Below are 14,506 nucleotides of genomic sequence, written 5' to 3'. Positions count from 1 at the left end.
AAAACTAGAGGTTCCACTTTACCCAGCTATTCCCCTTTTTGGTATCTTTCCCAAAGAATTGAAAGTATCATACCACAGCAATATATGCACACCCATGTTTATAGCAGCACAGTTTGTAATAGCTAAATCTTGGAAACTGTGGGGGGCCTTGCCCCCCCCCCCCGCTGGAATTCTTGAGTGCCTATTACGGACATGCCCGGGCTTGTTGCAGATCTACCCGGCAACAAGGAAGTAGCCCCAGTACACTCCTCTTGCTCCTCCCCTCTCGCCCTACGGTATATATGTTGTAGCAGCTTCCGCAATAAACGAGACTTGATCAGAAACCTGTCTTGTCTCCATCTCTCGTGTGCCCTGTCCCCTCTCATCCTCGCTCCCCCTCTAGGGTCTCCGTTGACTTACCCGCGGGCCGGGACAAGTGGCGCCCAACGTGCGGCCAGAGAATGGGGGATCCAGTGAAGGACGCTGCTCAGGGGCCCTAAGATTAAGATTGAGGAACAAAGAGCACACTCGACACAGGAGAGGCTTGCAATTGACATAGACCTGCCGTCTTTTTCGCACCTCGGTAAGTTGAGCAGCGATTATGGGACAGGGCATTAATCAGCACGAATTGTTTGTGCAAGGTCTCAAGGAGACATTACAGGCACGAGGGGTAAAGGTTACAGTCAAACAATTGCTGAAATTTTTTGATTATATTAAAGATCTCTATCCCTGGTTCCCTGCTGAGGGAACCATTGACGAAAAGAGATGGAAAAGGGTAGGGGAAGCTCTTCAGGATTACTATGCCGCTTGCGGACCCGGAAAGGTCCCGATTGCGGCGTTCTCGTATTGGAATTTTATCAATGATATTATTTCCCAAAAAAAGAGGGACCCACTGGTAGCTCAAGCTATCCAGGTTGGGGAGATAGCCCTCCGTACGGGTGAGGATCCAACGCCTCCAGGCGGCTCCGACGCAGTCTCCCGGGACGCCAATATGGCGCCGGGACCCAGGCCCGTTAAGGCCATGACTTCCTCGCCAGACGAGGAGGAGGACTTGATGTCCTTTGACAGTGACGATGATCCCGCCCCCGACGGACGTAACGCTCCCTCGGACCAATCCCAGATGGCCACGATCCCTGCCAAGCCCTATAAGGCAAAGCTTCGCCGGACCCCTGCCTCCTCTCCTTCCGCTCCTGCTTCTGAAGCAGCCCCACCCCTCCGGGAGGTTCCGCCCCTATATCCCTCCCTTCAAGCCTATCGCTGCCCGCCTCCACTCCCAGATCCGCCCCAACATGGCTCCGGGACTGACGAGTGGGGGGGGGCCACTGCGGGGCGGCTCTGGGTGCCCCCCTCCTTACATTCCTCCGGGCCCCAACACTCCTGCTCTGGCATATCCTGTTGTTGATCCCCAAAAGGAACTCCGGGACAAGATAAAATTTCTAAAAGTACAAATAAGATTAGAAAAGGAACATCAAGAACTTATTACCCAGCTTGAAGGCTTAAGAACAGGCAAAGCCTATAAAAATGTCCGTAGAGAAGACAAACTTAAGCCACGACCCCCCGTTAGAGGGGCGGCCCCTAGGGTGCCATCCGGGTCAGGAGTATCCCTGAAACTTAAAAATGCGGAAGCCTTTCCCGTAACTAAAACTACTGACGCACAGAGACAGGCGTGAAGACACCACAGTGGTTTCGATTTTAAGGTCATTAAAAAATTTAAAACGGCCGCAGCTCAATACGGGGCCACTGCACCTTACACCATGGCTATTTTAGAATCGGTGGCAGAAAATTGGCTCACCCCAATTGATTGGCAGACTCTGGCCCGCGCCACCCTTACAGGAGGTGATTATTTATTATGGAAATCTAAATATGTTAAAAATTGCCGAGAAACTGCTAGGCGCAATGCTCAGGCGGGGAATGGATGGGTGCTTGACATGCTCCTTGGGGAGGGGGCCTACGCCGCCAACGACCAACAAATACAATTTGATGCGGGGTTATATGCCCAGATTCAGACCGCCGCCACTAGGGCCTGGAAAAAGCTCCCCTCCAAAGGAGACGTGAGTGCCTCCCTCACTAACATTCGGCAGGGCCCAGACGAGCCGTTTGCGGACTTTGTCCACCGCCTTCTCACGGCGGCAGGCCAAATTTTTGGGAGCGCAGAAACCGGGACAGATTTTGTTAAACAGCTTGCTTTTAAAAATGCAAATGCTGCTTGCCAGGCCACCATCCGCCCTTATAAAAAAACTGATCTCTTAGGTTACATTCGCCTTTGCTCAGAAATTGGGACCGCCTACCAACAGGGACTTGCTATGGCTGTTGCCATACAGGGTTACAAGGTCAAACAGTTTTTGTCGCGCCGCCCAGGTAACAAATGTTTCCGGGTGCGAGACAACGGGTCATTTTGCCAAAGAATGTCAGGCCCCTAGGGCGTCGGCCCCTAGGGCCACACCTCCGGGGCCTTGCCCTCGATACAGATACAATAAACGGAGACATTGGGCAAATAAATACAAGTCCATGACTGACGCTCAAGGCTGGCCCCTCCCGCTTGTCCATAACCTGGACCAGGGAAATGGGAAAGGGGGCCAGCCCCGGGCCCCCGCACCCAAACAAATTTACGGGGCACTCAATTTTGCTCCAACAAACAACAATCCATTTCAGACCTCTTCAGAACAACAACGGGAAGTGCCAGACTGGACCTCAGTTCCACCGCCCACACAGTATTGACTCCAAAAATAGGGGTACAGGCCCCCCCGACAGGGGTCTTTGGACCCCTACCTAAAGAGACCTTTGGGCTTGTAATAGACAAGAGCAACAGCACTATGGATGGGCTGCTGATCTACCCGGGGGTGATTGATAGTGATTATTCCGGAGAGATTAGAGTTATGGTTTCTTCCCCCAAAGTCATTAACACCATTCAATCAGGCCGAAGATTTGCTCAATTGTTACTCCTTCCCCTTCTCTCTACCTCTAATAAGGCTCTTAACAACGCCCGAGGCAGCCAGGGATTCGGCTCATCCGATGTCTACTGGTCGGAGATGCTTTCAGCCCAGAAGCCTCTCATGACCTTGTGGTTAGATGGGAGACAGTTTTCTGGATTGGTAGACACTGGTGCTGATGTAACTATCATCAAGGGAAAAAACTGGCCTCAGGCGTGGCCATTAAAAGACACCCTCACCCATCTCAGGGGTATAGGGCAGAGTCAAAATCCTAAACAAAGTGCCAAAGATCTGACCTGGAGAGACCAAGATGGTAATCAGGGCACCATTCAACCTTATATCATCTCAGGGTTACCCATTAATCTATGGGGGAGAGACCTATTATCACAAATGGGGATGATTATTTCTAGCCCTAATGAAATTGTCACTATGCAGATGTTTAAAAATGGGTACATTCCAGGCAAAGGGCTAGGTAAACACTCTACAGGTATTGTGCAGCCCATTAAGCCAGTCCTTTGTAGCTTCAGCTATTCAGGCCGTACATAAATCTTGGGCCCAAATGTATGTTATACACTATATGGATGTCACACATTACCCTAAATTTGGAAATCTTAAATACATACATGTCAACATTAATACATATAGTGGATTCATATTTGCCACCCTGCAGTCTGGGAAAGCTACTAAACATGTCATCGCTCATCTCATTGCCTTCTCAGTACTTGGATGTCCACAACAAATTAAAACAGACAATGGTCCAGGCTATACCAGCTCTGGCTTCTCAAAATTTTGCAAACAATTTGAAATAACACACATAACGGGAATCCCATATAATCCTCAGGGACAAGGCATTATAGAAAGGGCTAATCTCACACTCAAAATTACTTTAGACAAAATAAAAAAGGGGGAATGGTACCCTACCAAGGGGTCTCCTAGAAACCTGATATCACATGCACTATTTATTCTTAACTTCTTAAATTTGGATGCCAAAGGTTTATCTGCAGCCAATCGTTTCTGGCAACCAGAGACGCAATGACAATTTGCCTCGGTGATGTGGAAAGACCCCCTGGACCACTCATGGCACAGGCCCGATCCTGTACTTATCTGGGGCCGAGGATCGGTGTGTATTTACTCCAAGGAAATGAAGTCAGCCAGGTGGCTCCTAGAACGCCTAGTAAAACAAGTTGATAGGCGTGCTGATGATGCCGATGACCTGACGTTGTCCAATCTTAACCAGTTAACAATGGCGCCTACAATTACAATCTAATAATCATCAAGAGTATAGTATAATTCAATTTGGCTAGTTGTGTTTGGGTGCACCCTAGTTTTATACGCTGTCTTATATGTTTGTCTATTGTCTGTTGTTTGTGTTCGTACAGTTGAGCTCAATATGTTCCTTCCTCTTCAAAGGATATTCACCTATTGTTAAATTGACTTATAGATAATATTATTAAACTAAAGACATGCTTTTCTTCCCAGGTTGTTAATTGATCAAAGTACCACTGAAATTTATTTTATGAAAGTGACGTGCATTGTCACCCACACGCAACAATCAAATTGCAATTAACAGTTATAAAATAAAAAGATATATATTCTTAATTGTTTGTCAAAACGATTATAGATGGGAACTCCCTTTGATGAATATAGAAGTGGCCACCCAGAAAATGATTATTCTGGTCTTAATTCATTAAAGGGACCCCCTAGTAAATTTTATATTATATAATCTTATGGGAGACATATCACAATGAATATTATCTAAATATGTTATAAATTGATTGTATTGGTTGTCCTTGATATTTAAGCACTGAATATGTTGTTACAAAACGTTCATATTGGTTAAGTTCTGAATATGTTATTGTAGCATGTCCACATTGGTTATCTTCAAAAGCTTAATCAGGGTAGCTTAACTCTCTTATTCACAGTCTAGCCTTAAATGAACATTGCTGTTTTTATGCCAACAAATCTGGGATCGTCAGGGGAAAAATTCGCGAACTTCAAGAAGATTTGAACAGAAGACGACAAGAACTCATACAAAATCCCCTTTGGACTGGCCTCAATGGTTTTCTCCCCTATCTCCTCCCTTTGTTGGGGCCTCTATTGGGTCTACTCTTGCTCATTTCTTTAGGGCCCATACTTTATAACAAAATCGTGGCCTTCCTAAAAGCCCAAATCGAGGCAATAAAAAAAACAGCGCCCATACAGGTCCATTATAATCGGTTAGCCATGGCTGATCAGGATGAGTACCTGGTGAGAGGGCTGGCAAGCCAATGACGGGCAACTGAGCAAGCGTGCCATGCTATGAAAAAGGCCCTCGTGCGCCGCCTAAGACAGGTGCCAGAGCTTTAATTCTCTGGTTAACCGAGGACGGGTAAGGTGCACGGTGCAGACACGTTTGTTGCTCTGACCCAAGACAGGCTCAGCCCCCGCAGGCTTGGCTCTCCTGACGCCTTTCTTCTAATTATAATTTTAAAGGGAGGGCCTGTGGGGGGCCTTGCCCCCCCCCCCCGCTGGAATTCTTGAGTGCCTATTACGGACATGCCCGGGCTTGTTGCAGATCTACCCGGCAACAAGGAAGTAGCCCCAGTACACTCCTCTTGCTCCTCCCCTCTCGCCCTACGGTATATATGTTGTAGCAGCTTCCGCAATAAACGAGACTTGATCAGAAACCTGTCTTGTCTCCATCTCTCGTGTCCCCTGTCCCCTCTCATCCTCGCTCCCCCTCTAGGGTCTCCGTTGACTTACCCGCGGGCTGGGACAGGAAACAGTCCAAGTACCCATCAAGTGAAGAGTGGGTAAAGAAGATGTAGTTTTTTTATACAATGGCATACCTCTCTAAGAATGATAAGCTAGAGACATTTCTAGCTAAATGGCTGCACCTTGAGACCATACTCTTCAGTGACATAAATCGAACATTTTCAAATATCGCATGGTTTCTCTGGTGTGAGAAACCAGAAGTGTAAATAAGGACCAAAATGTATAATAGATATTGGGAAATAGGAAGAACATGTTCATATGAGAAGGGGAACAAGGGAGGGAGGAGGGAAAGGAAGGAAGGGACAAGAAAAAGTAGATTAGGCAGAAAAAATGGAAACAAAGTTTTTATAAATAATGAGAGGAAGAGCGGTTGAAGGTAGGGGAAGGGCATGGGAAAAAAAGGAGCAAGCTATATCATGTACAGGTATAAACCCCTATGATGAATGTGATCATTATATATATCTAAAATGAATACATGTTTGTCCAGAGAAGATACACAATTGGACAAAAAGTACACAAGAATCAAAAACAAAATGAGTGGCTTTTCTAATGGAAAGTGTAAAACAGCAAGTGATGGCAAGTATGAGGAAGAACTGTAACCCCTTGTGCACTGCAGCTGGGGATGTAAAATGATACAACCACTGTAGGAAACATTAACATAGAATTGTTATACCTACCAATCCTACCCTAGGTGCATATCCAAAGAACTAAATAGAGATGCCAACAGATATTTAGCAACACACACAAGCAGCACTATTCACAACAGCTAAAATGTAGAAACAACTCAAATGTTCATCAACAAGATCAGTGGATTATCAAAATGTGACACATACATTCTATGTATGTATGTCATAATGGCATATTTTTCAGCTTTAAAAAGAACAATATTCTGATACATGCTGGCACATGGATGAACCTTGAAAACATTAACTGAAAGAAACCAGAGACAAAAGGATAAGTATTACATAATTCTACTTATAGGACATACCTAGAATAGCCAAATAAATAAAGGCAGAAAACAGAATTGAGGTGATCAGGATTTGGGAGTTATTTAATGTTAGTGTTGTTTAAACTCTGTGTACAGAGTTTGGGATGATGAATAAGTTCTAGAAATGGATTATGGTGATGGCTGCACAACAATGTGAATGTATTTCCTGACACTGAATTATACACTTAAATGGTTAAGAGACAAATTTTATAGGTGTTTTAGCATAATTTTTTAAAAAGACACAATGAAATATTACTTTACATTCTGTAGTATGGCTATAAGACAGGCAACAAATGTTGATGATGTGAAAAATTGAAATCATCACACATTCCTGAATGTCAAATAGCTTCTATGGGAAATGACTTGTCATTTCCTCAAAATATTATAGAGTTCCTATATGACCCAACAATTCTACTGTTCAGTACATACTCAAAAGAAATGAATATATATGTCTACACAAAGACTAATAAGCATGAATTTTCATAACAGCATTATCATAACAGTCCAAAGTGCAAATAACTCAAATTCTATAAGCTCCTTAATGGGTAAGTAAAATGTGATACATCCATTGAATGGGATATTAGTCAGCAATAAAAGGGAATGAAGTATTAATACTTGTTACAGTATAATGAACCTTAAAAATATGCAACATGAAAGAAGCCAGTCACAAAAGAACACATGTTGTATGACTCCATTGATATGAACTGTCCACAGTAGGCAAATCTGTAGAGATCAGACATGTATTGGGGGTTGCCTAGGTACAGAGTGAGCTGGAAAAGGGGGAGTGACTGGTAATGGGGTGATGAAAATGATCAAAATTTCTTGGAAGGATGGTTGCTAACTTGAGAATATACCAAAACTAACTGAATTATATGCTTTAAATATGTGGATTATATCTCATTAACGCTGTTCTTTAAAGACAGTTAAAGGCAAAAAATAATAGTGTATATGGAATGTATTTAGTATTTAGAATTATCTAGTATGTTACAAATTGGTAAGAATTATGAAGAAAACTGGGAAAGTAGGAGAACAATGGGTGTGGTGAGAGTCTGAGTGATATGAGGAAGTTCTCACAGAGGAAGTAAAGACAGGAGAAGCCAATAGAAGGAGCCATGGGGAGTAAGGTTCCAAGTAGAGGGAATGCTCAACACACAGGCCCTGAAGCAGGATGCTCCCTGGCACATCTGAAGACTAGAAGAGGCCAGCATGATTAGAGATGGTAGAGAGGTGGAAAAGGGGTAGAGGCGTGGGGAACTTGTAGGTGAGGCCTTATGCTCTGTGGTGCACTTTGCTTGGGAGCCCCAGCAGGGAGAGGGGGAATAAGCTCCATGAATGAAAGGAGGCAAAATTAGAGAGCAATAGTGGCTTCCCACAGAGTCACAGTGAGACCACTCTAGGAACTGAGCTCTTGGGTCCTAGGTCAGGGAGGAGCTAGCAAGATTCCCTCTCCTTCCTCCCTGCATAGGCCACAGCATTGGGGCGGGGGCAGGACACCTACCCGGTCATTCTCTGTCTCTCGGCATGCCATCAGGATCACCTAGATAAGAGGGGTTGAGGAGATGGTAACTTGGGTTAGAGGAAACAGGGCCATGGGCAGACTCAGAATCCTGCCCCTCTCTCTCCCCCAAATCTGACCTTGACCCCAAACTCCCAGACCAGGCGCCAGAAGTCCAGCAAGGTGTGAGGCAGGGGTCCTTGTGTGGCGATGTAGGCCTGGCTTCCATCTGCACCCTGAGAAAGGCCCATTTACTATGAAGACCCTACTACCCCCCTTACCACACCCACTCCTCCCCTTTCCTTGACCACCATACTGACCCGAATGAAACTGCCATTGATGTAGTCGCCATGTCCCTCCTCCTGGAGCAGGGAGAGGATTGATCGTGTGTGGTCATCTGCCAGAGAGTAAGGTGAGAGACTTGGAGTTTGGGGTGAAAAGGGCATGAAAGCTGGCAGAGGAAAACACACACACAGCGCTGGTGGCCAGCGGGGTGTGTGCAGACACCTGCAGTGCGGCTGGGAGTGTGCGGAGGGGCACCTACTCTGTCCGAAGCCCAAAACTTACATGGCACCACATCTTTGTAGCGGTTCTTCCTCACGTTTCTAGGTAGATTGCCTGCCTCTGTGGAGCACTTTTCATCTGTCTTCCAGGCCGCTGAGCGGGCCCTGATGTCCTGGAGAGAGATACGGTAGGGTGTGTGAGTAGAAAAGGAGGAGAGATGAGGAAAAGAACCCGGTCAGCCCTGGACACCTAGGCGCTCATAGAAACGCACATCCTGGTGGAGGTCAGTGCAGTCTCTGCGCCACAGCCACGTCAGCATCGCCAGGACCCTACAGAAGTGAATACTATTCCTGACCTTCTCGCGCAGGTGAGAAAGCTGATGGAACATGTGATTGGGAGATTTGCCAAAGGTCCCACCCAGGAAGCACCGAATGAGAATCGAACAGAGACCTCTCAGTACCTACCTCCCCCACTCGCAGTTCATGCTACATTGTAAACAATAATAATGTAATTAAATAGGGACTGTGGCTGTGGCTCAGTGGTAGTGTGTGCAATGTGTTAATATACAAATGGTCATATTACAATATATAGTATAGCGAGTTATGATGTGTAACACGTTACTGATGTAACAAGACACCACGGGTACTTCATCAGGTAGTCATAATCACAGTGATAATGAATAACACCTGCCAAGCCGCCATTGTATGAAAGTCGCCATTCCGAGTCCTGCACTAATGTTCATGGGGTCATTTGAGCCCCCCTGGACACCTACGTGTCCAGGCAATGCCTCCCTCCTCACAAAGAAACCGAGGCCCACGCATGAAGGTGGCAGGCTGGGGAGCAGGGGGTGTACTCCACCCAACCATCCTCATAGGGCCCTCAGCGCTGTTCAGCAGCTGAATCTTCAGATCCCACACGGCTACTGACTGTTCTGTACATCTTCATATTTATGTTATATATTTTACATTTATTATGCATTTTAATTTTTATACTATTTCACATGTGTACATTTAATTTTATATTTATCTGTGCTACTTTGTTTACTAATGACTTACTGAATAACCATGGCTTTTTAATTAACAATTATGCTATCGTATTGTTTTATGAAGTTTTTTTGTGTAAACTGTCATTTAAAATCACATTTATTTTTATGTTTATATCCCATATTTCTAAATTAGACACATATATTGTGTTTACATATTTTCATAGTGCTCTTCTATGTTTGGTAATACGTTATTAAATTTTAATTATTTCATTACCTATAGGATGCTGTGCCTTCGGAGCTACATTAGCATTCATTGGGCTTGGCTTAAACTACTACCCATTGCTTAAGAATCTCTGTAAGTGGTGACAATGACATCTACGAAGTGAGTGTCAAGACCTTTTTACCCCCACCATGTACGTACTCTCAAGTCACTTGGGTCATTAACTTAAAGGAGAAACAGGCCAGACGAAAGAGTAAACCGCTCTGAGTCACAGCCCGGAGTAGTCCAGCGCTGATCCAAAATCGACGTCTTACCCTAGGCATCACAGGTTCCCGGTTCCTCTCTTCCCTGCGCCCAGTCCCTTAATGGGATCGCAGGTATTCCCAGGTCGCCTGGGGCCAGAGGTACTCCGCCCTTCCCAGCTACGCCCGCGCCAGCCCGCGGGCAGGAGGATAGTCCCGGGGACTCCTGAACCCCTTCCAGCCGGAGAGGACTCGGCCCTCTGGGGCTCCACAGGCCGAGAAGACGAGACTGCGTGCAGGAGCGACAGAAGTCCCGGGGTGGGGAGGGAAAAGGGCCCTGGAGCGGGGGACACCCAGGACAACCAGCGAAAGAGGCAGAGCCTAAGGTGCGCCTGGGACTGGGACATGGTCCGGCCGGGTCAGGGTGCCAGCTTGACGAAGCGCGCTGCCACTCACGCTGAACTCGCGGGCGAGGGCTGCCCCCTCCCGGCCGCCGCGCGCCTCCAGCCGCTCCAGGAAGCTCCGCACTGCGTCCAGGCTGCAGCTCATGGCGCTGCGCCGGGAGCAGTCCAGGAAGTGGGCTCCGCTCCAGAGAGCTTATAGTGGAGGCTGAGGCGCTCTTCGAGGCCTGGCCTCCCGCGGGAGCGCCGAGGGTTGGCAGGCACGCCCTTGGGCCAATTTCATTGGAGTTCGCCTGGCCCTGCCCACAGGCTGAGGGCTGCGGGGGGAGGGGGGAGGGGGGGGGGGCGGGGCTGGGGCTGGGGCTCTGGCTGGGGCCTCAGGTCTAAATCCCGGGTCTTTGCTGTGAAGTGAGTCTTGAGCTGGCGCCCTGTTTGCTTGGCTTTGTTTTAGGTCTCTGAGGCCGGTTCGTTGAATCCTCACTGTCCCACAAACTCTTGCGCCCTCTTGGACCTGCCCCTAATCCTGCCGGTGTTCGCCCCAGCTGACCTCCAGGTGCCCGCTCTGGAGGGGTTTCCCCTGGCCCTACGCCAGGCAGGCTACATGGGGTATGAACCCAGGTGGTGCGCGGCAGTCAGAAGGTTCCTCCAGCTCCGGGACCCGTGGGCGGGGGTCTCACGCTGTCGCTGCAGCTGGATCGGAGGAAAGTCCGAGGAGGGGGGTGACTGAGAGGAAACCACCCTTTGTTTATAAAGATGGAGGGGAACCAGAAGCGTCTGGATCTGTGCATTTCCTAAGAGTCAATCTTTATTCGGGATCTGCTGGAGAAACTTGGTACGCCGGGATCCAGTCTTACGATCTCAGCCCTTAGTTTCTGGGAAACTGAGAACTGAGTCACTGAAAATGGGTTCCAGGGTTCGAGATGTTCTCCACACTTTTAAAGGGCTTTATCTGCCCCCACATCCAGCAGCGGCTGTCCCAGTTCTGGGGGACCTGGAGGGGAGGCTGCAGTGGATGGCTGCGAGAATCTGTCAAGGACAGGCCTGAGTGGATGGGTTAGTGCCTCACTGGCCTCAGGGAATTCTGAGGGGTGTCATTAAAGGTGCAGTCAGTGGACACCAGTTTGAGATTGTAGTGTCAGAGGGTAATTGTGGACTGGAGTTGTTCTTTAAGTCACTGGAGGATCAACAGGGTCATTGGTAACATGTCAGTTTAATTCATTAGAGGTCATAAGAGTGTTAGGGAAGGCCACCTTTGTTTAAAAAAGAAAGAAAAAAAGAAAAGGCTGGGTAGGAAGTGGTTTTGGCCTTGCTGTCTCTGGTCTCTGTCTCAGCTACTTCGTTCTGATGAGGCAGCACTGAAGTAGACAGACATTATGTAAAAAACAGTTGCTATATTCAAATAAAACTATTTATGGTTTTATTTGATCACCGAGCCTTGAATTTCATATAATTTTCCTGTCACAATTTTTAAAATTCAACTTATTTTTTGGCCTGCAGACTCTAGTTTCAGTTGCAGGTATCTAAATGGATGAGCAAGATCAAACAGGTAGGGGTGTTTCACTTATAGTGGGGTCAGTGGGGGGTCACTGTGGACTATTTAAGTGTTCCAATGGGGTCAGGTGTGATCATTAAGTTGAAGTCAGTGGATATTAATGACAATCACCAGGAAGTCAATGAAAAGACAGGAAAAGTAATTTGGGGGTGATTAGGATTTAGTGTTTAGTCAGAAGTTAAGGAAGTGCTTGTTGCACAGTGAATGCCAATGGAATTATCACTGGTGTTTTGTGGATCAGCATGGCTTGTTGGAAACTCAGGGAGGTGGCATTACAGAAGTATCCATGAACTTGTAGAAAACAGATTGAGGGAGTCCTGGAGGTTCTCTGAATCCTTGAGTTGCTAATGGCAGTCATCTGGGCCAGGGATGCCAGAAGAAATGCAGGTCAATGAGGGATCAGGAAAGGTCTCTGGACTATGATGTTAGTGGTTATCACTGGAGGTTAATGGTCAGTAGGCGCAATGGCAGCACTGAGGAGTCACTGGGCCATCTATGGTAGTAAGCAGGGATAGGATGGCTGATCCCTCAACTGGAATCTCTCTGCCTTGCTAGCTGGGGATCTTCTGTCCAGGCAGGGGCTGAGTTGAGAGTCTGCCTGACTGGAGTGGCTGGTCAGGAACTGTCTTCCCAGAAGGCAAGATCATGGTTAAGGTATCTTTCTCATAGGATAAGGTTTGTCTTACTGGTGGAGGATAAGTCTGTCCAGCTAAAGGCTGACTAGGTGGTGGATTAGATGTCTTTCCACAGAGGTAACAACCTCTCATTGTCAACTTGGGGAGGGGTTCTCTCATCTGCTTGGAATTTGGGGTCCAGCTTCCAGTCACCTGGGGGAGGGGGTCTATATTTCCCCCTGGCCACAGATCTATCTTGATATCTGTCTGTGGTGGGGGGAAGGTGTACCTTCCATCTGTGCAAAGATCTTCATTTGGCTGTCCAGCTGGAAGTTTATTGCTCTGGGATTCTTCTGTCCATCTGAAAGAATGTCTAGGGTTGGTTGAATGACTCAGGAGCTGCAAGATTGGCTAGATACTGCTTTGTGGCCTATGAAAATTAAGTGCCTGGAGCTTTATCTGTTAAGTCATGCTACCAGCTGGATTGGGTGTCTGTCTTTCTGACCATCCCACCCTTACTCCCTGACATCTCTCATTTAACTCACCCACCCTCCTGATGTCTGGCTCTCCTTCCATGTCTCCCCAAATAGCCCAATGCTTTTGGCCTGCTGGGTGTGAATGCTAAGACCCCAGGCTGAGTGTCTCAAGCTTATCCCAGAGACCACCCCCAGCAGTCCTGGCCCTCCCAGGGAGTTCCAGTTATGCTCTTGAAATGTGACTTGTTGCTGCTAGTGGTCCTTCAGCTGGCAGCAGTTCCCTGCTGTGAGAGCAGCTGCACTTCTGTGTGCTTTCTTCATGGGCCATTCAGCAGAGCTGAGGACTGGGTGTTGGTCAGTGCCTGGGGATGCCTGTGCAGTGCCGGGATGGGTTCAGCCTATGCTGATGTGATGTTTCAAAGAGGAAAGGAGAAACTACAGTGAAGGAACCCAGGAAGATATCCCACCCCCTCAACTCAGGAAGCATGTGAGATTTTTTTTCTGACTATTGACATTTCTACTGTATTTCTCTGGCTTCCTTGTTATGAGGGAAAAAGGCACAAGAAACATGAAAGTTGTTTTTCCACAAATCCCTCTGTTAAAAACCTACAGGCTGAGTGAGCTGTCCCATTGGCCCACTCACAAGTCTGGCATTTGGCAGATAGGCGAATGGTCCTCCTCTCCAATTGTAAGCAGGTACTTGGGTCCAGCAAGTACCTGGGAACTCAGTTCCTCTGTGAGTTTTTGCTAAGCTTCTCCTTATTTTAGGGGTTTCAGGTTTTAGTGTTCTGCAAGGATTCCCTCCCTGTGAAAGGGATCAGCAGCTCAGAACTATGGGAACACAGCCCAAGGTGAAAGTCATTCTGCCCCTCTGGCCCTCCTGCCAATCCCCTGTCCTCTTTGAGGAGGATGGGTTACTACCCTTAAGACCTGCCCTGCAATTCTGCTTTAGGAAAGGGGGAAACTCTTGGAATAAATATAGAGGAGTACGCCCTCTTTCCCACCTTAAAAAAAGACATCCTTAAATGTGTGGACCAACTTTTCCCCAGGCTAGCCACCTTTCCAGGAAGAGCCTGGGTATCTCCATGGATACAGTAGGCTCCAGACATTTTCTGTGGAGAACATGCACTCAAGATAGACCCTGGATGTCCCTGGCAGCTGGTTGGAAGCCTGTGTTTTTGGTCTGCAGTTGATATACCTGTGCACACTTTCCCTTTGTGTGGTGGTGCTTTATTTAGAACAGACCAACCAGTCATTATTTGCAGCTCAGGCTGGCTGAAGTCCTGCAGTTTAGGGCCCTCTGTAGTCAGTGAATGCAGAGCCACTGGTGTCATGAACAACCAAAGGAAGACCTAAATCTGTCTGC

General features: G+C 47.3%; 1 protein-coding gene across 8 annotated transcripts in view; it reads right to left on the bottom strand.

Moving 5' to 3' along the window:
* Positions 1-10,738, bottom strand: part of Ptpn18 (protein tyrosine phosphatase non-receptor type 18) — a 30,822-nt gene extending 20,084 nt beyond the window's left edge. For 3 of the 8 annotated variants that reach the window (XM_087198669.1, XM_087198659.1, XM_087198672.1), the window contains exons 1-5: positions 8,922-8,984; positions 8,714-8,822; positions 8,467-8,543; positions 8,287-8,382; positions 8,150-8,188 (exon numbers count right to left, since the gene is read on the bottom strand). In XM_087198669.1, coding sequence (XP_087054795.1) covers positions 8,150-8,188; positions 8,287-8,382; positions 8,467-8,543; positions 8,714-8,822; positions 8,922-8,969 — 369 coding nt within the window. In that variant the 5' untranslated portion in view covers positions 8,970-8,984. Of the gene's footprint in view, positions 1-399; positions 705-8,149; positions 8,189-8,286; positions 8,383-8,466; positions 8,544-8,713; positions 8,823-8,921; positions 8,985-10,169; positions 10,486-10,553 lie in introns of those variants that run through there. The other 5 variants (XM_087198675.1, XM_004835986.3, XM_004835989.3 and 2 more) reach the window with 4 other exon arrangements.
* Between the last annotated feature and the right edge of the window lie 3,768 nt (positions 10,739-14,506).

This window comes from Heterocephalus glaber, unplaced genomic scaffold (genome assembly GCF_053883595.1).
Source record: "Heterocephalus glaber isolate CG9 unplaced genomic scaffold, H.glaber_assembly_v1.0 deba00000347, whole genome shotgun sequence".
NCBI lineage: Eukaryota > Metazoa > Chordata > Mammalia > Rodentia > Bathyergidae > Heterocephalus > Heterocephalus glaber.
The sequence above is the reverse complement of the archived record's forward strand: the minus strand, read 5'-3'. Positions and strand labels throughout refer to the sequence as shown.